The sequence below is a fragment of the Pteropus vampyrus genome, unplaced genomic scaffold (genome assembly GCF_000151845.1).
Source record: "Pteropus vampyrus isolate Shadow unplaced genomic scaffold, Pvam_2.0 Scaffold154, whole genome shotgun sequence".
In the NCBI taxonomy this organism is placed as follows: Eukaryota; Metazoa; Chordata; class Mammalia; order Chiroptera; family Pteropodidae; genus Pteropus; species Pteropus vampyrus.
The window spans coordinates 1,643,047-1,665,848 of record NW_011888935.1 but is presented as its reverse complement, the minus strand read 5'-3'; the positions used below and the strand labels follow the sequence as shown (position 1 = coordinate 1,665,848).

The 22,802-nt window shown below is 38.6% G+C and overlaps 1 protein-coding gene and 1 pseudogene across 3 annotated transcripts in view; one reads left to right on the top strand and one right to left on the bottom strand.

The window, feature by feature from the left end:
- EPSTI1 (epithelial stromal interaction 1) overlaps nt 1-22,243 on the top strand; it is a 75,613-nt gene extending 53,370 nt beyond the window's left edge. For all 3 annotated transcript variants that reach the window (XM_023536348.1, XM_023536349.1, XM_023536350.1), the window contains 3 exons: nt 10,533-10,606; nt 15,344-15,443; nt 21,709-22,243. In XM_023536348.1, the coding sequence (XP_023392116.1) occupies nt 10,533-10,606; nt 15,344-15,443; nt 21,709-21,717 (183 nt within the window). In that variant the 3' untranslated portion in view covers nt 21,718-22,243. The remainder of the gene's footprint in view (nt 1-10,532; nt 10,607-15,343; nt 15,444-21,708) is intronic.
- LOC111745423 lies at nt 980-1,098 on the bottom strand (annotated as a pseudogene).
- Nucleotides 22,244-22,802: the final 559 nt, after the last annotated feature.

Here is a 22,802-nt window from a genome sequence, read left to right as displayed (position 1 = left end):
AGCCAGGGCCAGAAGAACTCAGCTTGGCATCAGAATGGTGAGGAAGACCAGTGGTCACCTCCGAGGTGCCACTTCATTCCAGGTCCTTTCAAAAAGCAAAATAATGTATTCAGCTACTTGGAGATAATCATTATCTTCCCCATATTTCTTATTTTCCAAATTTTCTTCTTGCCATATTGGCAGTTGACAGAGCTGTTATTTCTCCCAGGATACCTCTTAAATCTGTTTCTTCAGTTAAACAAATTGAATTCTGACTCCAATTTTCATTTCCTTGATTTGATTTAATTTGTTTTTATCCGTATGTCTTTGCTGCCCAAGGTAACTTAGGACAGCATTGTGTGTGTGAAAATCACATTATGGAATGGACTATATATAATAATTGCTGTTGCTATTGTTTGACCCTTTCGAGAGCTATCCTCCTTCCAACAGTGCTCAACCCTATACTTGTTCATAGTTTCGCCCGCCATACAGTATAAATGACCGTGTAACTAAGCTGCTTTGTGCACAGTAGGTAGTAGTTAAATCATTGAAAGAATAAATTATAAATTTACTTATTAAGTTACTACATCAACGGTGAAGAAGTCATGAAACATTTTTATCCCTTGGTATGTATACATATTTTTAAATCTTTTTCTTTTGACAAAGACCTCATGTTGAAATCCACAATTAAATAAGCAATGTTTATAGTAATATTCTAGTAATTAGCAATTAGAAACTAAATCTGGTATATATACTCGTCTGTTGTATTTTCAATAATGTCTGTCAAATGTTAACATGAAAGTGTTAATCTACGATCTTTTAACTTAATACCAAGTCCTGAGGTATGTAGATACTGAGGAGAGTGTCGTGAATCAGTGTAGATATGATTTATTTCATTTTATTTGTTATTGTTTTTTTTTTTAGGCGTGGCAACCCTTGGTTGACCTCACAGATTGCAAGGACCTTGTCAACTTACAATCCCTTATTTTTTTATTTTTTACGCCTATGGCGCCTGGTCTTCCTAGGTGGTCTCCCATCCAAGTACTGACCAGGCTTGACCCTGCTTAGCTTCCGAGATCAGAAGGTATCGGGCTTGTTCAGGATAGCATGGCCGTGGATGATATGATTTATTTTAAAGTAACCTCTAGTGAGTTTTAAATAGTGTTTAATGAAGTTTGGTGTATATATTTGGAATGTGAAAACCATTAAAAGTAGAACATTTCCCAAAGAGAATGCTCAACAGATTAGAAAATCAGATCGGAGATTTAATTTTCAGGTTGAGCAGTTATTTTAAACAGTGAAAATTAAGTTATTTCTCAATCTTGTTTTTCTTCTGGAGCTAGACAAATATTGATACATACATCTTTTCTGGTTATTGATTAAACATATTTTTCTTTTACATAAATTATTTCCCTTTACTTTCAGTAAAATGAATACCGTTAGCATACAGATAATTCCATCATTAGGGATTTCAATGACAGTAGAATACATAAGGGCATTTATCAGAATTTTGTTCGGTCTGTTAGAAAATGTCCACTGAAGATGTTCCCGGCTGGGTAGAATCTGTCATTCCTTATCACTTCGAGGGGTTAGTGTAAGAAAACAAGAATGGTCATGTCTGTAAAGATACAGAAAACACACACTCATATCGTTGAGTCTATTCGTGTGCTTATTCATTCCCTTCATTCAACAAGTCTTTACTGAGTGACTGCTATGGAGCAACTTGTAAATACGTCATTGAGATGACAGCACGTTTATTTTGCTCTCTCTGTCTCTGACTTTCACATTCTTTCACTACTCTGGTCTCTGGGGACAATAGGTTCTTCCTTAAATTTACGTTTGATTCAATTCCCTCTCAGAAATGTATTTATAATTCCCTTTTCTTTCCTTCAATATATTCTTCGGCATTGAATGCTGCTTGTACTTTGTCAAGAGATATGCTCACTCTTGTCGTTCTAAAATAAACAAACCAACTAACCCCTTCCTTGATTCTGTTATCTTCAGAGGTATCAGCTTTTCTGCTTGTACTAAATATATATATAAAAAATACAAAGGTAATCTTACTGTAATCATATTTTTATTACCCAGTTCTTCTTTAATCCCTTATGCTCTGGTTTATAATCATAAATGCTCTTCCTGAAACTGCTCTCTAAAGGTAAAACCCCTTCTGAACATGCAATTCAGTGGACTTTTTTGGAATCCCTGTCTTTCTGTGACAGTGTTTAATGCCACTTTAAAGCTTTCCTTTTCTGGCCTCTATTTACTGCATTATTCTGACTGTACTAAGAACAACCTATTTCTGGATTCATTCATTCATTCATTCATTCGATCAATCAACGAAGATATACTGAGCTCCTATTACATGCTGAGCCTTGTGCAAGATGCTGGAGCTTTAATTAAGAACAGGGTAAACAAGTTTTCTGCCCTCCCAATGTTTACTTTTTAATGGAAGAGACAATTAAAAGATGAATAAATATTGTACTTTTTATTTTACAGTGATTAATCACTTTGTCGGAGCGCTGCAGAAGAAATTGTGTGTTGCGTTAACTTCAGAGTGGTGTATAAAATATCGTTGAATGCCTACCTCTTTCCTAAAACCCTAATTTTTTGCTCAGATATTCATCTTGCTTAGCATGGCTTATCTTTCAGAGAAGGCAGACACCACTCCTGTCCCAGGGATCCCATCTCAAATGGTCCAACAGTTCACGGGAATTCCATTCTCCTTGCCTGTGATTGGTTCAGCCATGGTTACAGAAAGTAGTTCCAACCAATGAGACTTAGCGAAATTTGCCCTTTCAGTTCAAAATTTTATCCATACGAAATGTACCACTCTTCCCATTTAGAGATTTTCAGCTTAATTTCTTTTTTGTCTTTTTTTGTCTGTTTCTGACATTTTCTCTGCCTGCTATTTTGTTAGAATTTATGTGGCAATTTTTTCCCGCATCACTTAACTTTAGCCTCTCTGTGTCACTTGGCTTAAATTAGATTTCTAGGGACAAGATAAAAATGGCTGGTTTTTCTTTTACCCCATTTTGCAATCTCTTTTAATAGGTAAACTTTATATAGTCTGATTTATTGTATTTGCACGTGTTCTTGCTACATAATTCACTTTTTAATCACGTTTTCTTGTTTCCTGCTCTTTATTTCGTGACTCCTTAAATTTTCTCCATTTCATTTATTTACTTCTCTCTTCTCTCTCTCCTCTCCTTCCCATGATATTAAATTTCACTGATTTTTTTTTTTTTTCATTTTGTCTGACCTTGGGTTGGCCTACTTAATCTCAAAATATGTGTCTCACTCCAGCTCAGGTCAATTTCCGTTTCCCTTTTACAGTTCATCCTCTACGTTGTCTCTTTTCTCCACTTCTGCGATAGGTAGTAAATAGATTTTGGAAATTCTAGATCTGTTCTCTATATCTCTTAATCGTTTTTGTTCTGCTTCCTGTCTCTTTGGCCTTTTTCATTGCATTCTGGGAGAAACATGTAGCTAGATCATCCTGCTTTCTAAATTATTTTGTAAGTTTTCATTCTGTTTATTTGGCACATGTATTAAATTTCTTCATTTACCAAGGTGGCCGATTTACTTTTTCATAGCAACATTCTGCTTTATAAGTGTAATATTCTTACCGATTTCTTCACTGATGACAATTATACGAACATTAACATCTTCCATTTACTGTTTTAACAGTAGTTTTTCCTTTCCATTTTTAAGTTTTATCTCCCATGGTCTTCTTTCCCAATTGTTTGGTGATTCTTGGTTATCGTGTCATGTTTCTTTGGGGATGCTGCTAAGTCAGGACACAAGAGCTCTTCTGATAGAAAACCTCTTATTCTCATGTAGTCAGTGGGTACCCGGGACATTGTCCTGCTTCTCTGATCTCAGTCACCCCTCCTCCATTCACTGTTTACCCTGTGGGCCATGTCAGTGCTGCCTAGGAGTCATACCAGTGTGGAGGGAAAGAGCCCACTGCCTCTCAATGCAGTTCTCCATCTTAATCACCGCCTCAGTCTTCCCTGCTGGAGCTCTGTCGGAAGCACCGCTACCTCATCAGTTTTCCTGGTACATTTGTTTCTCTGTACACTTTATTCACTCTTCTTTCTACCTTTTAGGAATTAAAAAAGTTTCTTCCAATAGGCTGATCGCACTTACTGATTTTTGCACGGTTATTGATTTTACATAGTCATTTGGAAAGTGAAGACAAACCAAAAAATAAAAACAAAATATTTAAATTATTGGGAGACAGAGAAAATTATTGTAGAACACATAACAAATTATGGCGAGAGTACTTTGTGAAGAACGCACGCAAAGCTGTTCTCTTGAGACCTTGTACTCGGCAAGATCATAACTTTAAATCCAATCAGTACTAAAAAAAAGAAATGAATTAAGGACCCAATTCAAGAATTTAGAACAGGAACAATAAATGGATACTGAAGGAAGTAATTAAGATAAGAACAGAAATTAATAACAAACTTCAAGAAACAGCTGTTATAAACATCTGACAGCTTGTTCTTTGATAAGGTCAACAAAATGAGCAAATCTTGGCAAGTCTGATCAATAAGAGATTAGTAAAGATGCAAATATACAACATTAGAAATGAGAGACTAGAACTATAGATTTAGAAAAGATTAAGTTTATATTACTATAGATATACTGTGTTAATAAGTTGAATATGTAGATTAAGTGATTTTATAGAAAAATATAGTTCTCTAAAATAACTCAAAGAATTAAAATACATAAAGACAAATGAACGTGCAAGTGATTTCTAAAGTTTTCTGAGAATTACTTCCCCCTAACAAGCTAAACTGGGATGATTTTATAAGCAAGTTAATTGGAATTTACAAGGAACAGATTATTTTCCTGTACTTTACAAATTGTTTCATAGTAAGGAAAAAGATACATTAATGTAGAATTTATATTATTTAACTACCATTCCCACGATGTCACAAACTGATAAAGAGAGCGCGTGCGCACACACACATGCACACACGTGCACAGAAACTTACAGAGATCAACATCTGAAAGGAAATTTCTAGTTAATGGGGGTTTTCTCTTAAATAATTTATCGTGGTCACGTAAGATTTATTTTAGGAATGCAAAGATCACTAGCCATATGTTATAACTTTTTATATCTTGTAACTGCAATAGGACAAGTCATGAAAGAAAAAGCATTTGAACGCATCTTTAGTTGTAAAACAAAGTGTATGTTTTACCTCTACTATCAATTAAAAATAAGTATAGTGAATGTGATATAAAAATTTTTCTTAGCGTTCATGTTGCCTTCCAAACCAATAACCAATAGCACAGTCAGTGGTGAACCACTGCAGTAGGGCACAACATAAGGATACCTGCCACCCCTACCATCAAGCAGTATTATTCTGAAAATTCTAATCTAGTGCCTCTCAAAGGTATTTCATGAGGAATTCATTCCAGTTAAAAAAAAAATCTCTTAATATAACATGGAATTGTTTTAGCCACTCGCGAAGACAAAAATTAAAAAGGAGCATTTTTAATGACTGGAAATAAGTAAAGTTATTTATGGATGAGAGCAAGTTGCCTGTGCAATCCAAGAGAATTAACTGAAAAATGATTAGAACAAATAGAGGGAAATAAGCGAGAGTTAGTTATAAAACGTGTGTACAAAAATCAACAACTTTTTCACATAGCAGCAAAATTAATTAGAAAATATGAGATAAAAAGATCTCACCAATAAGTGGCTACGTAAAAAATTGCTGAATTCCTAAAAAGAATTAGAAAACAAAAACCCTAAACCATCCTGTGATCCATAAGTGTCAATTTGAATAACGTAGAGATGGATGACACACCTGAGTTGAGTGGTAAAATTCAATATTGTAATAACTACAGTTCTATCCAAATTAATTCATGAGTTTAATGCAATTCTAATGAAAATTTCAACGTAATTTGAGGTAGTTTGAAAAACTCCACATTTCAACTGAGAGGATAATCATGAAATTAAACAAGAGGCTTTAGAAAATATGGATAATAATTTGTGTGTTTGCTGGGGCAAAGAGAACTTAAACGATTAGTTATCAAAAAAATACTTCAATCTCTCTCATATTGCTGCTGGTGAGAGATGAACTAAAGAACTCTGGCAAAAACTAATTCTGATGAGTTTCCTAAAAGGAAAAGTATTAGAGCTCAAAGATGTATGCTCAGTCTGAAGAAATAACCAGGAATGCACACAAGATAGGTGTATGTACGAGGTTGTTTATTTTTAAAATAATATTAATGGAAAGTTTGAAACGATTTGGTCAGCAATAAAGGATTTGAACATTTTCGAGTTTGGAATATTGTGCAGGAATGACTGCCATGTTTGGATGACATGGGAATATGCTCGCCCATGCAAAGATGCAAAGCTAAAGATTATAAATAGTCTGGGCGAGTTTTGAAACCTACCTCTTCTTGTACTTTGTGCACAGTATTTCATCTCTATACGCCTCGTCTGCTCTGTGTGATAGTGATGCTATTCACCTCATGGCTCCGCCTCTAGGGTTACATGAGAGAAAGCAGAAGGAGGGGGTATCCTCATGCCAGGCATGTGTTAGGCCTGGAAATGTGACCTGAAGTGATGATAAGACATTATAGTCTACGTGTATAAATCAAGAAATGAGGGAAATATACCAACATGTTAAAGGAGCTTATCTGTGGGTGGAGAGTTTTTATTATGTTTTCTTCTATAGTTTCCATACTTTATATACTTTCCACAATGAATGACTTAGATGAGGAAAAAAATGTTTTTCTGAAAGGAGAAAGTCGATAAGGAAATATTTTTGGGTGGTATACAGAGATCTGTGTGATTCGGTGGTTATTGTGGCTGGAAGTTTGTTACCCTGTGTATTAAAATAACAGAACTAATAACAGGAGAGGGAAGTACACATCACTGATGCTATTTTGGACTCCCCTACTTTACCCATTAGTGTTTACTTCCTCGGATTTGGTCAGTCTTTTCAATTTTGGGGGGTAGCTTCTACTTTTTCTCATAGCCAAGGCCTTTTTTGTCCTTACTGTGGGGAACCCTGGAACCAGGACTTCTCTAGACTGTCACCCCTCCCTCCAAAACTCTCCTGTCTTAAAAAAAACATTAAAAAGAAGGGGTTCTTTAACTCTCATGGCATTAATACTTCTGCTTCCACTGTCCTCTTCCGCTTGTTGAGTTGAGAGGACATGTTCTCCTGGGAGGAGTTCGTCCTGCCCCGTGATGGCACTTTAACGCTAACATAAAATGGTCACGCTGAACCACGTCGGGACACGCCCCACTGGGATTCAGACATCATTTTAAAATGAGTCTACCCTCATCTTCTGATATTCCAACACCGCCCTGCTTCAGAGCGCGGCTTTTACTGCAGCCTCATCCAGTTTCTCAGGCATCCAGCCTTGGATACATCTGTCTGTTGTACAGTTGACCTTTCGGTAAATGAGACCACAGAAGTGATTTCTACAAACTCCAGCAGGAAGCGGTGACCCTTTGCTTCCGGCGGCAGCTTGGGCCCCCCAGCACTGTCTCTTGGTCTCCACCTGCAGCTGCCCAGCATAGCAGCCCCTCCCCCGGGGAGAGCGGCCCTCTCAGAGCCCCTACGGCCAATGGCACCTTTGCAGGGTCGACCTCATTTACCATACACCAATACTTGGCCAATGTTTAGGGAAGTTCTGCTCTTGGCATCTCCCAGATGACCTGGTGACCACATTACTTACGCACGCCCTTTGAATGGAGTTCTGTCTGAATGCAAGTTGCGCAGAGCAGAGAGAAGACACAGCCTCCTTCTTCCGGGAGCCTTCGAGGACGCACTTGAAGTATTAAACACCGAGAAACATTTCATCCTTTTTTCTCTTGCTTGTATTCCTTCCTTCCTATTCCCACTTCATACGTGGTGCTTGAAATTGTGTCCAGCCACGCATTTCCTTCTGCTGTGTATCACGGTTGTTTCTGGGTCTGTCTGCCTCATTCGACCGTGATTTCCTTCAGGGCGGAGCCGTGTCTGTGCGCATCTGTATCTTTAGCTTGAATCCAGGTGTCTGCACAATGATTGGTGCTTAACACATATGTGTTGAGTGAGAAAGAACTTAACGGTGTCTTAGATACTTGCGTCACGTCCCTCCTGCTTAGACTATTTTGATTTTCTTAACGTCTAAAGCTCAGTCTTGGAACAGAGATGACTTATTTTGTATCCATCCACCTAGGCAGTGCGCTTCTGTGTGCGAACCCAGCAAATGAACCAAGATATGCTTAGAAGGCGTCTGGATGCCTCCTCAGTGGCTGTCAGTTCAGCAGTTCAAATTAATTATCTTTCGTGATACCGAAGGAACACCAGCTTCTCCCTAGTAAATATGTTTGGCTAGTTATAGAATAATAACCCTGAGCGCAGAGCCTCCCCTTCTGCCATCTGGAGCGCTGTTCTCGCGTGGCGAGGCCTCATTGGCTCCCCACCCCCAGTTTTCTCTGATCTGGGTTTTCTCCTGATCTTTGCCTTTGGAATGGGATGCTGCATATTTCTCTCTTCCCATCCTCTTTTTTCCTCCCTGACAGTTCTTGGCATCATAATGAAGTCTTTCGCTCTTTTATGTTTTCAAGTATTAAAAACTTTTTTCTTTCAACAAAAGAAAGCATAAGGAAACGGAAATGGTCTCCCACACAGAAATGGTATGAGGAAGTAATATATTCACACGGTTCAAAAGTTAAAATACTAAATGTGTGTTTAAACTTCCTACCCTGCCCATCTACCCTCCACGTGTGTCTCCCCAGTAGTAATTACAGTTCATTTTTTAGTGTGTGTTTTTCCTTAAAAATGCTTTAAACATGATGTACACCAGCCTATAAAAATTGAAATGGATGTAAGTGTATTTTTTTCTGTCTACGTGGAGCAGTCCTAGGAAAACTGCCCTGGACCTGTTATCATTTAATGTATCTTAAGAGCTGTCTCCATTGCCACCTCTCTCCTCCCACACCTGCCTCATTCTCTGTGACTGTCGCATAGTATTCCACTGTGCAGATGCTCTAAGTCATCACGCCAGTTCCTTATTAATGAGCGTTATGCCTTTCTCTTGAACTTTTACCGTTTCCGTAATGTGACTGTGACTGTCATTTAAACATCTTTGAACACTTGTGCAAAAGATGTCTACTTTTAACATGTCGAGCTTATTGTTAACTTGTCCTCCAAAAACTAAATTAATTTTCACTAACTTAGACACTGCCTCAAAGTGCTTGAATGTACCTGATGGTCTGTCAGACTGTTCTACTTTTTGCCCATAGGCTAGGGGGAAATTTTTTTATCTCATTGTTTCAATTTATATTTCTTTGATTGTGTGTGAAGATGGTGGCCATTTTGAATTTATAGGTAATACGTAGTTTATCTGTGAACCGCGTCTAATTATCCTTTGGCTGTTTTTCTGTCTGGTGGTGGTTTTTCTCTTATTGGTTTACATGAAGTCTTCAGCCCCCTCCTCAGGCCTTCCTTGAGATTCTGTCTAAAATAGTAACCGAGCCTCATATCAGCATGTTTAATCCTCTGCTAGCATGACCATTGAATGTTTCTTTCACTAATTTGTGATTTCCTTTATTCTACGATATAAACTCTGAAGGAGCAAGGATATGATCTGTCTTATTCATTAATGTATCTCCATCATATAATTCCAAGCCTTTATTCATAATGAGCACTAAGGTAATTTTGAATGAATGGATGAATGAATGAATGAATCGGCCTATATGTGGCATAAAAATTTAATTATTTTAATTTGTTTATGATGTTCTTTTCCCACTGGAAGCTTTGAATTTTTATTCAGTCAAATTTATCAGTCTTTTTTCTTTCTGCCTTTCGCTGCCTTTGAAATGAAATTTAAAACTCAGTCTGCCTCAATGTAGGTAGTTCAGTATTAGAGAAATCCTGGTACCTAGTTCTTTGGTTTAATACTGTAAATGTAGTAACTGAGTTTGGAGGTTCAGCTGCCTCTTCCAAGAGGGTAATCAGAATGTCAGAAGCTAGAGATTCAGTTGCAGTAACGTGATCTCCTATTTGAAGGAAAGTATTTCCTCCTGGGAGTTCAAAGTTCTATTAATATTAGAAGTAACGAGTCAATAACAGGTTGAGTGATTAATCTCCAGGCTGGAGAATCTTTCACTAATGGAATTGCACTACAGAATTGAATCCAGTGTTTATTTGTAAGTGGCTATGAGTTTATTAGGAAAGAAATGCTAGAGAAATGGCTAAGCAATAGTATTGTGTGACATTCCTTAAGGGACTAATTTGATTTGTTTTTCTTTGTTAAGACACAGGTAAATTTGACTCACGTTGTGTTTCTCTCTGCACACGTTGTGCCTCTTGGTCTGATACCTCGAACCTGATTTTTAATCTCACAATTTAGGCACAATTATTTTTGCTGCCTAGCTATATAAGAAAATAATCGTGCATGGAAATGGTACTTAAGTAAAAGTTTCAAAAATGAAATATTGCGCCAACCAAGGTTAACTATGTCATTGATTTAGGTGTCTTCTGTATAACCAGGTTAACTTAAAACCGTATTTTAAAACTTATTGTTCCTAGAGTGAATTACTGGAATTGAAGCGCCAGCAGCAGGAGGAAGAAAGAAGCAAAACCCAGCAGGCTGAACACAGGAGGTAGAAATGGCTGATAAAAATAAGCATGCTTGGTTAAGACAATGAAATTGCCTATGAAGTCTTTGCAATGTTTTAAGAAAACACTATAGTAATATTGAATACAGTCTTAGGACCTATATTACCTTTTAGATTCTTTTATTATTAAGGTATAATAATACCTAAGAGGATGACAACTGCTACACACACATGTATATACACATACAATAGCCAATTTTTCTGGATAGGTGGCATAAATTTACACTAGAAACCGAATCATGCCCACGAGCTATGTGTTTCTTTAAGTGATACCGAGTTTGCCTCCCAGGGAAAGAAGCACCTTCATCCTTTGAGATGGTGTTTGCCATCTGTAGACTACTGCAGAATAATTGGATTTGTGTAGGTGGTGGGATGCGCATACTTGAATACAAAAGCTCAGACAAAAACTGCCATAAAGTCGTTTCATATTGACTAACACATTAGGGAAAAAAAAATATATTAAAATAGAACCATTAAAGACTTTTTAATAATGTAAGTACTCGCTATCCTATTCCTAATAGCAGACATTGAGTACCCAGTAAAATATCATGTCGATGTCAGGACAGTGCTAATAGCCACCGTACCTGTCATTATTAGGTTAGGACTTTCCTGAGGGGCACTTGGGTCATTTGAGTTTATTGCGGTGTGCTTGAGTGTCTCAGGAGAATAATATAACGTAAAGGCTCTCCTGATTTAAAGGGGCAAATTCTTCTTTTGAAACCGAGTGGCTTCTTTTATGTGTTCAACCTTCCCACTGTCATTAACGTGTTTTTTAAAATTCTGGTGCTTTCGTTTTGTACATGAGACTTTAAAAGGTGTAAATGGAAGCTCCCATTCTGCTGGAGCCCCGAGCTGTGGATGGGTGCTCATATTCTTTTGACTATATTGCACGGCTTCCATAGCCCCATCAAAATAGTGTAAAAATGTCAAATGTGAATTCGTGCATTCTTCTCTGGTCATAAGGAAATATCGAAACTCTGATATACCGGTGAGACTATTTTGTTGGATGAGGGGACACCATTACAAAACACTATCTGTGTTTTGTAAAATAAGCCATAATTAATTTAGTTTTTTATTGGTTTTTTTTCTCATTTTCTTTTTAAAAGTCTTTATTAAAAGTAAATAAATAAATAAACCCGACATTATACCTGTATACCACCAGTTGTTCGTACTAGCCAGTTACTTTTCTGGATTTCTGAGGATTGTAAGCTTTACGCATCTTAAAGATAACGATATATCACATTAATGGGCCCCAGTGCTAAGAAATTGATCTTCAATAGGCACCCAATACAAATACAAATTATTCGATTACAGGCAGAAAGGATTACTTTTTTGTTCTAGGAACCTTGAGCCTCATTCTTTAGGTTTGTTTCCATACTGCTGAATACCTAAATATCGGTGGGGCTATTTATTTTCTATACTATATTTTATCTTTGTATCGATTTTAGTTAAATGTAGATCCAAATATACATATAATCCATGGTGAAATCTCTCTGGATAATAATTTAGTAATCAGTTTTGAAAGAACTGATCAAGTCTTTAAACACATTTTTTTTTATATTCTAAATCAGTTCCTGAAAAGTTTATGTTTATATTGCATTTAGAGTTTATAGTGAGCTTTCTCATGCTATTATATGAAAATACGCATTCAGTAACCTCTTAATGAATAAAATAGCTTTGTCTACTCCTGCTGAGGGCAACAACACAAGCTGTGTAGTCGGTGTGTCGGGGACATAAGTTAACTTTTCTCCTTAAGGGACATTAATTTCATTGGAGTCAAAAAGACAATGTGCTTTCTATTGTTTAGAAGTTCACACAGCTGAAAACTCATCTCAAAACTCAACTCTGAGTTTTATAGTAGAAAGCTTGTGGGATTCCCAACATTTTCAATGAATCCTATATGACTGAGCGTGGTGCGCCTGCACCTGACCCAGTGTAACTTAGTAAGAAAAGAAAGTTGAAACTCCAGAGATGAGAAATAGACCTTGGAGGTCAAAGGCTTGAATGGATCTAGACTGCAGGCTGAAAACTGGAATGAACCGAATTGATTTATTGAAACGCGAACCATTCTTGAATAATAGTTTTTATCCAAATTAACCTTGAGGGGAAAAAAAAATCCAGAGCATTGGTTTGACAGCAATGAAATATATGTGCTTTCTCATACTAGTACACCAAAATATAAACGTACTTTTTTCTCCCTTCTTTTTGAATTCTTGATAGGAATTGAGAAAAACAATCTCTCTTACCACCCATGATCTCTGTTTGCCCCGCTCTGCTGTCCTCCTAGTAACTGATGATAAAGAGTGAATCGCATCACCCCATGTACACAAGTCATCAGTTCGAGTGAATTCACAGCAGGGGCAATGAGCAGTTTTACAGTCTGCACTCACCACTGTGGGTGGTTTCATGAAGCAGCTGCAGTCACAGAAGCAGGCAGAGGAGGGGCTTCCGGATTATTCATTCATTCATTCATTCATTCATTCATTCATTCATCTTTTACTTATCAGAGCACACTCCGCGAAGGCTTTGTTCCAGGCACTGAGAGTAGGCGTAAACAAGGCAGAGAAATCCCAGACTATGTGGAAATTACAACCTGGAGGAAAGAAATAGAAATTAACAATTTAACGGCAAGATTATTTCAGACAGTGATACGTACCGTAAGGACCACATCGCGGGATAATGTTAAGAGAGAGATTGGAGGCGATAATTTCTTAAAGAAGAGCTGACATCACAGGATCATAGCCAGGGGGGACAAAAACATATGGATGTCCTCTATTATCAGGCATAGGAACAAACGCAGGGGCTCTACAGTGAGAATGAGCTTGGACTTTTTGAGTTCCAGATGATTGGGTTTTAGATGGTGAGGAAGAGAATAATACAAAATAAGGTAGGAAAGGTGGCGGGAGCCAGAAAATAGAAGATTTCAGAAGCCAGCGATTTTACTCTCAGACGAATGAGAAGTCATGGGAGGGTTCCGAGCAGTAGGAAGGCAGGACCCCTTTATGAGTAAGTCAGCTGGTTGTGTGGAGAATGGATCATGGAGAGCGGGAGTGGAAGCAGAAGCGAGGTGAGGGAGCATGATTTGGGCTAGAGTGGTGGCCACGGAAAGGAATGGCTGAATTCAGGAGGTCTTCAGTGGGTGGAGCCAGAACTTCCAGTGGTCGGAAGCGAGGCAGTATGGGGCACGTTGAGGGAAAGTCCATTTTTGTCACCGACCGAAAGACTGGATAAACAGCCCAGAATACCACTGGTCATGTTGTTTATGAGGGAGCGGGGTCAGCTTTCTCCTCCTTAATATGCAGATCTCCAGCTAAGTAAGGTCCCGTTCAATTTGCATGCAGAGAGGTCCTGTAAAGGTGACTCAAACTAAGCTCTGCAGCGAACCAGGCTGACCAGAATATGGCGCTCAGATGATTTTATGGTGAGGGGGAAAAAAGAGTTTTCTAATAATGAAGATGGAACAAGGTCTGATGGGATTTGGAGTTGTCGAGAAAACAGCAACCCAGTGAGTTAGAGATCCAACTGTGTCAACATGCAGTTGGCATTTTAGCCAGCACTGAGCAAGCACAGACCGGCCAAAACAAAAACCGCCAGCTTCTGACTTTGCCACCAAGCAGTCATCATCCTCAAAGTCCACAAATCTCCCACAGTCACTGACTTACAGCCACCTGCCATGACCACAATCTGCCAGTCTCCATCACCGAAAGGGGGCCGATATGACTGGGTCCCGCTCACCCTTCCCCGGTGAACGCGTGCTGAGTTGCTGCTCCGCACCAGACACTGCGTTTCTGCCAAGAAGCTCACGGTCTTAATGGCTTTGTTCTTCAGTAGCTCGATGGCACCGGAGGGCACCGTTCCAACGCTGTTTCTCCAGCCTTCACGTCCCTCACTCTACTCGGCCATACCAAGGCAGCTCAGAGCATGCTGTGGCCTGGAATTTACTTTTTTAAGTTAAAAAATTTTCGTTTAAAATTTTTCATTCCTTAGCGGGACCGGCATGTCCAAGTCCATGAAACAAATATTTAGACTCCTGAATTATAGAGCGAACATCCAGGTAGCCAGCTCCAGAAACAGAAGATAACCATGACCCTACACTTCAGCCTCATTCCGACCATAATGACAATCACTTTCTGTCCTTCTTTTGTGGTCTTACCTCCTACGTGTCAAACTTAATTTCCGAGATGGGTTGCTGCAAGTATGACCGAGCATCAGGGAAAGGCGTACCCATTCCGTCTGAAAATTCGGGGCTCCCTCTTACGCTATTCCCCTTTCCCCATACGTTCTTCCCACCTTCTTTTTTTCACTTGCGGGATTTACTTAACACGACTGGCACGTGGGAGCGACATCTCCCTGGCAACGACGGTGCCTCAGAGCAATTTTTGCTTTCTCTTCACATTTCCGTTCTCGCAGAGGCGTCTCTCTTTCCTCCGCCCCTGGGGTTCATGGCTGACATGGCCTTCAGGGATGGGTGGGATGGGTGAGGAAATCTGTGAAGTTAAGAACTGGGCCCCCCTCCGGCCTGAGCCAGAACGGGCGCCAGCTCCAGCCAAGGGCTGTTAACAGCATGTCAGAGTTAATGTGAAAAGAAGTGTTGGTAGGTTTCTTCTAAGCCGAAGAGAGGAGGCGATGCCCATGGTCAGCCGGATGGCACGCTGGGTCCTCAGAACCCTCTGAGCCCAGCAGCAAGCTTTGCACTGACGCGCATCTTTCATTGTTTTAAAGGGTCAATAATGCTTTTCTGGACCGACTCCAAGGCAGAAGTGACCCAGGTGGCCTGGAATACTTTGGAGGCAATTGGAACCTGAATGGTGGTAGAGGCTGGGTGAGTTTTTCCCTTTTCTCTTAACAAAAAAAAAAGAAAAGAAAAAATTCTTTCAAAGTTGAAGAATAAAACCAATGAGAATTTTAAAAAATATGTCATGGCCTTGTCCCAAATATTTTTTTGGTGTGCTGTTCAGCTGTGCGATGGGCAGTCAGCCAGGGTGATTACTGTAAATTCCACAATAGCTTCTGAGAGAGGGAGAAAGTCCTCATTTCGGCTCAGCCAGTCGCAATAAAAAATGACACCTGCCCTGTGACTGCCTGGACTGTAAGGCTTTTTATCACCCCTGGCCCAGGCTTACAACAAAAACAAGTGAATTTTTTTTTTTTCTTTCAGAAAGATTGTAAGTGAAATATGGTTATAAAAATAGTAAGCATTCTCCGGTAATACATTCTTTCAGCGAAGCTAGCATATCAAAGAAACCAGTATTTAATTTTTCACTGCAAAATGATTTTTTAAAAAACCCTACAGCAAAAGGCACTTTTTAAAAATGAAACGTCCTTACAGATTTTTGTGAAGAAAACCTTGCAACTTGTAATATGCGTTTAATGCGTTTTTATGCACCATATATTACTGAATCAGCACCAAATCTTTGGCATGTGTGTGATTGTGGGGTTTGCAATGTATACAAAATCAAAACTAACTACAGTAGGCTTTACAACTTAACTGTAAGCCCAAGTGCATATGTATCTATTCAAAAAAAAAAAATGGAGCAGATAGCAATCTTTAAATTGGTAAAATACAGCAAAATAACCAAGTGCTTGTTGACCTGGAAACTCTAAGAAAAGAGCACTTTTTAATGAACACTTGATAAACAAAAGATCATTTTCGAGGAGATGATCTGTTAGAAATCTTACATACATGTTTCCTTAAAATGCATCCAGTAGTTAAAATTCATAGATAGATTTCACAAATGTATACATATCGAAGATAACCGAATGTAAGCAGATTTGCAGAGAATGCATAGTGGTCGTGTCTGTACATCCATCATTTATGGTCACGTGTATTACTACGGCATTCAGAAAAGAGACAACACGAGAGAGAGAAAAGAGTCTAAATACAGTGTTTTGGCATCACGTGTTACAATTTACAAATTATATGAGTTTAAGACATTGTCCAAGTTCATGCAATTTTTAAGTCGTAAAATGCAATTGAAACTCAGATTTTGGACAGGACTTGGAAACACACTGCACGTTTTCTCCTCCGCTTAACCACTCCCCAGGTGTAGAGCATACCTGGGATTGAGGGGGAGACGATGGGCGAGAGCAAATGAACACCACATGGGCTGCTGCTGAGGGAGTGAGGACGAGGAGATGTGGCTCACCAGTGGCCGTTGGTAGGCCTGACGTCAGTGAGCGAAGAAATCGTCATTAGGTTCCTCACAGATTGAAAAGGGAAAAGCATTGTTTCCTTGTGGTGTGAGGGAGGATGACTGACGTGTCCTTAGTGGGACAGGCATCTCCAAGTCCAAGGTGCTTACTGGCTCTTCCCTTACTTGAAAGAAGTATGACCGAAAGGTGAGAACTTCTGGCTCCCACTTCTACCTCCACCTCTACCTCCCTACAGATATCCCTACCTGTGTGCCCGCTCTTCCTCGTGGACCAGTTTCTGTCTCCTCCACCGACTGGGGAACTCCGTTCTCATAATACTCCCCCGTTCTGAATTGCCAGATGTTCATCTCAATTAGAAAATTCCCATCAGCGTAAAATATTAATAAGTAAACATTGTTACCACCTTTCCCTCTCGCTGTTTGTTGTTGTTGTTGTTGTTGTTGTGTTGTTGTCCGCCTTTTAGAGCAAAACTTCAAGGCGTGTCTGTCCTTGGTGTCTCTGACGTCTTTCCTCCCATTTCTCTTAAACCCACTCTCATTGGGTTTCAGGCTTTACCAGCCTAACAGAAATGCTCTCGTCGTGGTCACAAACAACGTCCACATTGCAAGATCCAATGGCTGTTTCTCAGCCTTTGTTTTGTGACCTGTCAGCATCATTTGTCATCGGTGATAAAACTGTTGCTTTACTTGGCTTCTGGGACACGGCCCTCCCGGGTTTCTGCCTATTTCAGTGGCCACGGCTTTTCATTCTTCTTGGCTGAGTCCCCTGCATCTTTTCATCCTCTCCACATTGCAGCGCCTCGGGGATCCGCCTTGGACCACCTTCCATCCTTTGTGTTCACTTGATACCTCGGCGACCTCATTCAACTCATGCAATTAAAAACTGTATATATGCTTATTACCCCTGAATGTCTATTTCTAGCCTGCACCTACCTCTTCCTCCGAGCCAGAGGCTTGCATACCCATTCGTCTGCTTAACATTTCTAACTTGTATAGCTTATAGATATCTCGACCTCGGCATGTCTAAAACTTAAACTTTAATTCCTTCGCCCCCGTGTCCTATCGACACTTTCTCCCGTTTGCGTAATGACACAGCCCATCTCTCGCATCCCCCACAGCTGACCCATCAGGAGCTATTCGTGACTCTGCCTTCCAAATATATCCAGTCCAGAATCTTCTCATGAGCTTCGCCATTATTATCTTGTTCCAGCCTCTATCAGTGCTCATCTGGATTCTTGAAATAGCCTCCCAAGTGGTCTCATTGTTCCCCGACTCCCCCGTCTGGAGTCTGTTCTCCGTACGAGAGTGATGCCTTTGAAACAGTAGTCAGACCCCATCACCGTTCTGCTCAAAACCCCGCAACGGCTCCCAAATCACTTGGGGGAAAAGACAAGGTCTTCGCAGTAGCCGACCAGGTGCTGCGCGATCTGGACTCCGCTCCGCCCCGACGCTCTCCTCCGACAGCCCTGCTTCCCCAGCCACGCTTGCTTTCTTGCTGGTCTTTGCAAACGTGAGGAACCTTAGGGCCTTCGCACCGGCTGCTCCCTCTACACTCTTCTGCAATATCCGTATGATTTGCTCCCCTTCAAGTATTTTCTTGGCTTCTACTTCAGTGAGGGTCCCTCGGCCATTTAGTTAATACTGCCACCTGTTTCTTGCCATCTTCTTTTCGGGTTCCATGTTTTTTTTCCATCGCACCCTGCAACCTCTAACATAATTTTTCTAACATCGTTTATTTATACGTCTTGTTGACTATTTACTCTTAGTCTCTCCTCGTGGTAATTTATGTTCCATATTCCATCAGAGCAGGGCCCTTTGGTTATTTTGTTCGCTGGTACATTCCAAGCATAAAACAGTGACTGGAACTTATTACAAGGACAAGGAAACAGGTGGCTGTGGTTGAGGTTCACCAAAACGACAAAGATTTAGAACTGAGTGATGTGATGTAGTAGTGACTAGATACCGAATTTTAAAATAGCTATGCATAAAACATCTGTTAAAATAAATACTGGATTTAAAACCATGAACAAAAATAAGAGACAAAGACAACCAAGAAGATTTGGAAAAAAAACCCCAAAACCCAACAACTTTTAGAAATAAAAAACCATAATCATTGAAATTAAAGCACTCAATGAATTTATCATAATAAAAGGAATACAAATTAAGGACTAAACCAAAATATCATCTCTCATTTATTACTTGGCCAAAAATTCCAGAAAACAAAAGAGTTGGTAAGGCTCTAGAGAAACATGTTCTTTCACACATTGTTGCTGGGAATTCAAAATGATGCAAATGCTATAGATTAATTTGTTATTGTCTCCCCATAAAATGAAAACCAGCCCTACACGTAGTATGGAAAAGTTCTACTAAATGTTCAAGGATCAGATTTTTCCAAATGTCTAGAAAGTTTCTTCAGATAAATGAAAAGGAAGAAGCATTCCTCAAAAGTATTAAACAGCTGAATGTAACTTTCAATCAAAATCAGGCAAAGACTACCCAGGAAATAAAAGACCAGTCTCACTCATAAACACAGATTCAAAAAAATGCACACAATTTTAGAAAGAAGCTGCAAAACTATTGTTCTCTGAAGCTCTCGAGATCTTGCTCTCTGGCATATGTCATCGGTTAGGCTCAAATAAACTCTCATAAAATTTTTTTTTTAAATTAACACAATTTTGATAGATTCAGTAATAAATTTTTAAAAGGCACAGTATGTCCTTATTAAATTGAATTTATCTCAAAGTGTAAGGTTGGCTTATCATAAATGAATAAACAAACAAAATAAAACAAAAAAAACTGAGATAATTCACCTCATAAATTATAGGACAAACACCATATGATCATCTCAATAGGTACAGAGAAAGCATTTGATAAATTTCAATACTTATTTATGGTAAAAACTTTTAGCAAACTAGGAATAGGACAGAAATTTCTTTAGCTAAAAAAAGGCATCAAAAATCTATAATCAAAATACATCAAAAACATTTCCTTTAAATCAGATTTAAGATATGAAAAAGAAAACGTTTATAAATCACAGATGAGTCAATTATCTACCTAGAATATACAAAATAATTTATATTCAAATTATTAGAATAAATACGAGCCCAGCAATGTTGGTAGATATAAGATCAGTATATAAAAACTAACTTTGTTTCTACACATTGGGAATAAACAAAACAATCTAATAAAAAGATCCAATCAAAGATATATATAAAACCTTTTTTTTTAAATATATAAAATTTTATTGGAAGACAGTAAGGAATAGGTAAATGTAGAGTTATACCTTGTTAATGGATAGGAATGAGCTCTCTAATCGTCCATGGATTTATTTAAGTTCTAATCAAAGCAAAGAACTGAGAATACCCAGTTCACTCCTAAAGATAAAGAAGTATATATGGGGACTTAATTAAACACTTAATATGATATGGAATCAGCACGGGCAGACTCAACCATTTCTGCAATTTTCATGTGTGACAGAAGGCGGAGTACAACTCGGGGGAAAATGAATTCTTCAACAAATCTGGTTGAATACCCACGTGAAATTATGTCCCTTCCTAACACCATGCATAAAAATCAGTTCCAGGTAGTTTACAGCTTTTAAATAAAAAAAAAGACTTTTTAAATTTCAGAAGAAACTAGACTAATTTGTAAAATTGAGCTAGGGAGGATTTCATAAGACCAAACTAAAAACCAAGAAGAAATGCCAACTATACATTAAAATAAAACATCTGTTCATCAAAGGACACCATACAAAAGGAAGAAAAGAAGCCATAAACTTTTATCTTGAATTTGCCTTGTAAATAAAAAAAAAGTTAACGAAAGGTTAATAATATAGGAAATATTAAAAACGTATCATTTTTTTAGAAGTTGATAGATGAGATTGAACTCTACCAAGGAATGAGAGAGGAGAGATATTCCTAAGTCACAGGTAGGGCTCAGAGGAAGTATTGGAACCAGTGAAAAATCAAAGAAGAAAGGAAAAGAAGAGGCAAAAAAGACGATAAAACTATGATGAAAGCCAAAGGAAGAAGCTGTTTCTTCAAACGTCATGTAGACACTTAAGCAGTAGGCTTCTGATAAATAATATGTATTGGGTAGACAAATTAGATCGATCTTTATTTTTAAACCTTTTAAAATTTAAATCATGTTCTTCTCATATTACTTAATATATATTTATTATTTGATAATTGAAAATTGCTTTGTACGCATTTTAGTTTTCTAGAGTCCTCTATTAGTTTTCACGATGCACCTGGGTGGGACATTGAGAGTCACTTCAAATGGTCTCTTCCATGATAGCAGCAGGTGAGACCGTTTGGAATACTAGGAAACTAAATCCTTTGTCTTCAAGGGCAGTTAAGTGTTCGCCATGAGCTGAGATTTTAGATTTCCAGAGTGTTAGAGAGAACAGCGACAGTCTGAATCCCAAGGGTCACTCGGCCCAGCATTCTGGGAGGCTTGCTGGAGATTTCTTGGCTTTTGCAAATGGTGGTGAGGGAGGGGACTCATTCAGTCTATCTCCCTTCCTCAAGGCCCCCCGAGAAGCCACCTTCCTGCTGCCTAGCACAATACAACTAGACTCCATGCATTTCCATTTAAATTGCTCTGCTCCACACCGTGTGAGTCCTGTCCTTGCTGTAACTATGGAGGCAGGTGACAGCATTTAAGAACATTATTATTTGTGACCCATGTTAGCCTATCTCCAAGAACACAACCCACGACATCACTCAACATGCCATTTTATTGTTGACAGACTATTTTGCGAATCAAATGCAATGGGACTTGAAAGTCATTTCATTGGGACTTTAAATCATTAACAAAGAGTCACCTAAGCCTGGTGTAGTAAGAGTGTTCTTTGAAGGAACTTTATTGTGAACTTACAAAGGCTTTGAATTTTGTTTTGCTGCTTGTAGTAATTTTGTTTTCCTTGTCTTCCAGGATATGTGAGAAATATTTGCTTCCATCTGGCCTTTATCAATTGACCTTGAAAACCTTCGTGAGATGCTTTTTTTTCTAATGTGGTTTCGCTCATCCTCGCTGCTTTTACCTGGACTTCAGTTGCTCACCCACTCAGCTGAGCCCCCGAGAGTGACAGGTTTCTCCCTGTCACGGGTTACGCATGTTTGAACGAGCTGATTACCAAACTCGTATTTAACCTTTACCACCAGTGATGCGTTACAGTATTTTTTTCTGATTGCATTTGCCTCTTATCGGCAGTATAATTTCAGCAATGTTAGTAAGACAGAAAATAAGGGAATCATTTGATGCTTTCAGATTAGCGAAATCTATGGATGCTGTATGCTTGTCTCTCTACGCAGCTAATTCTCAGATCAGGTTTGGGGAAGATTTGGCATCTTTTTAAATTTTAATCCTGACTTTCTTAATTCAGTGTACAAATGTGAGCAAAAGAAAAATAAATATTTTATATTCTTTTAAACAAATTTATAAATAAATTTTGAACTACCTTTGCATAGCTGGTTTGCTTTTATTTTTAATGAAGAGCTCCTGAGTTTTTCTCTCTTGAGGGGTCTCATTTTTACATTTTCCTTTACAGCACATATAGATCAAATATAAAACTACACTCACTATAGGATCTGTCTTTGGCCTTGTTTTACTTACTAATTCTGTCTTTCAGAATTAGTTTTTCAGAATGGGACCATTTATTTTCTAAAAGGCCGTTTCTCCAAAAATTAACTAGATGCAAACGTAGACACTACATGTGGTTTGTAGATATTTTGAAAATTTGTCTTCGCTGTATGTAACCTATTTGCTATTGCTAACTTAATAGGTTTTTAATTCTACTCTTTCAACTTTGAACCATTTTTTAGGCCCTACAATGCAAAAGCATTGGTTTTCCCATGCTTTATGCTCCACCCATCCACCCCCGCCCCTGCCCCTGCGTCATGTTATATAGGGGAAACATTGCATTCAGTCTTAAAATGAAGGTTTTAGGAGTGATTTTTGCAGCTGGACAACTAATAATACTTTGCAGCATTAAGAGATCTTTTGTGTTACCAGTCGCTCTGTTGAAA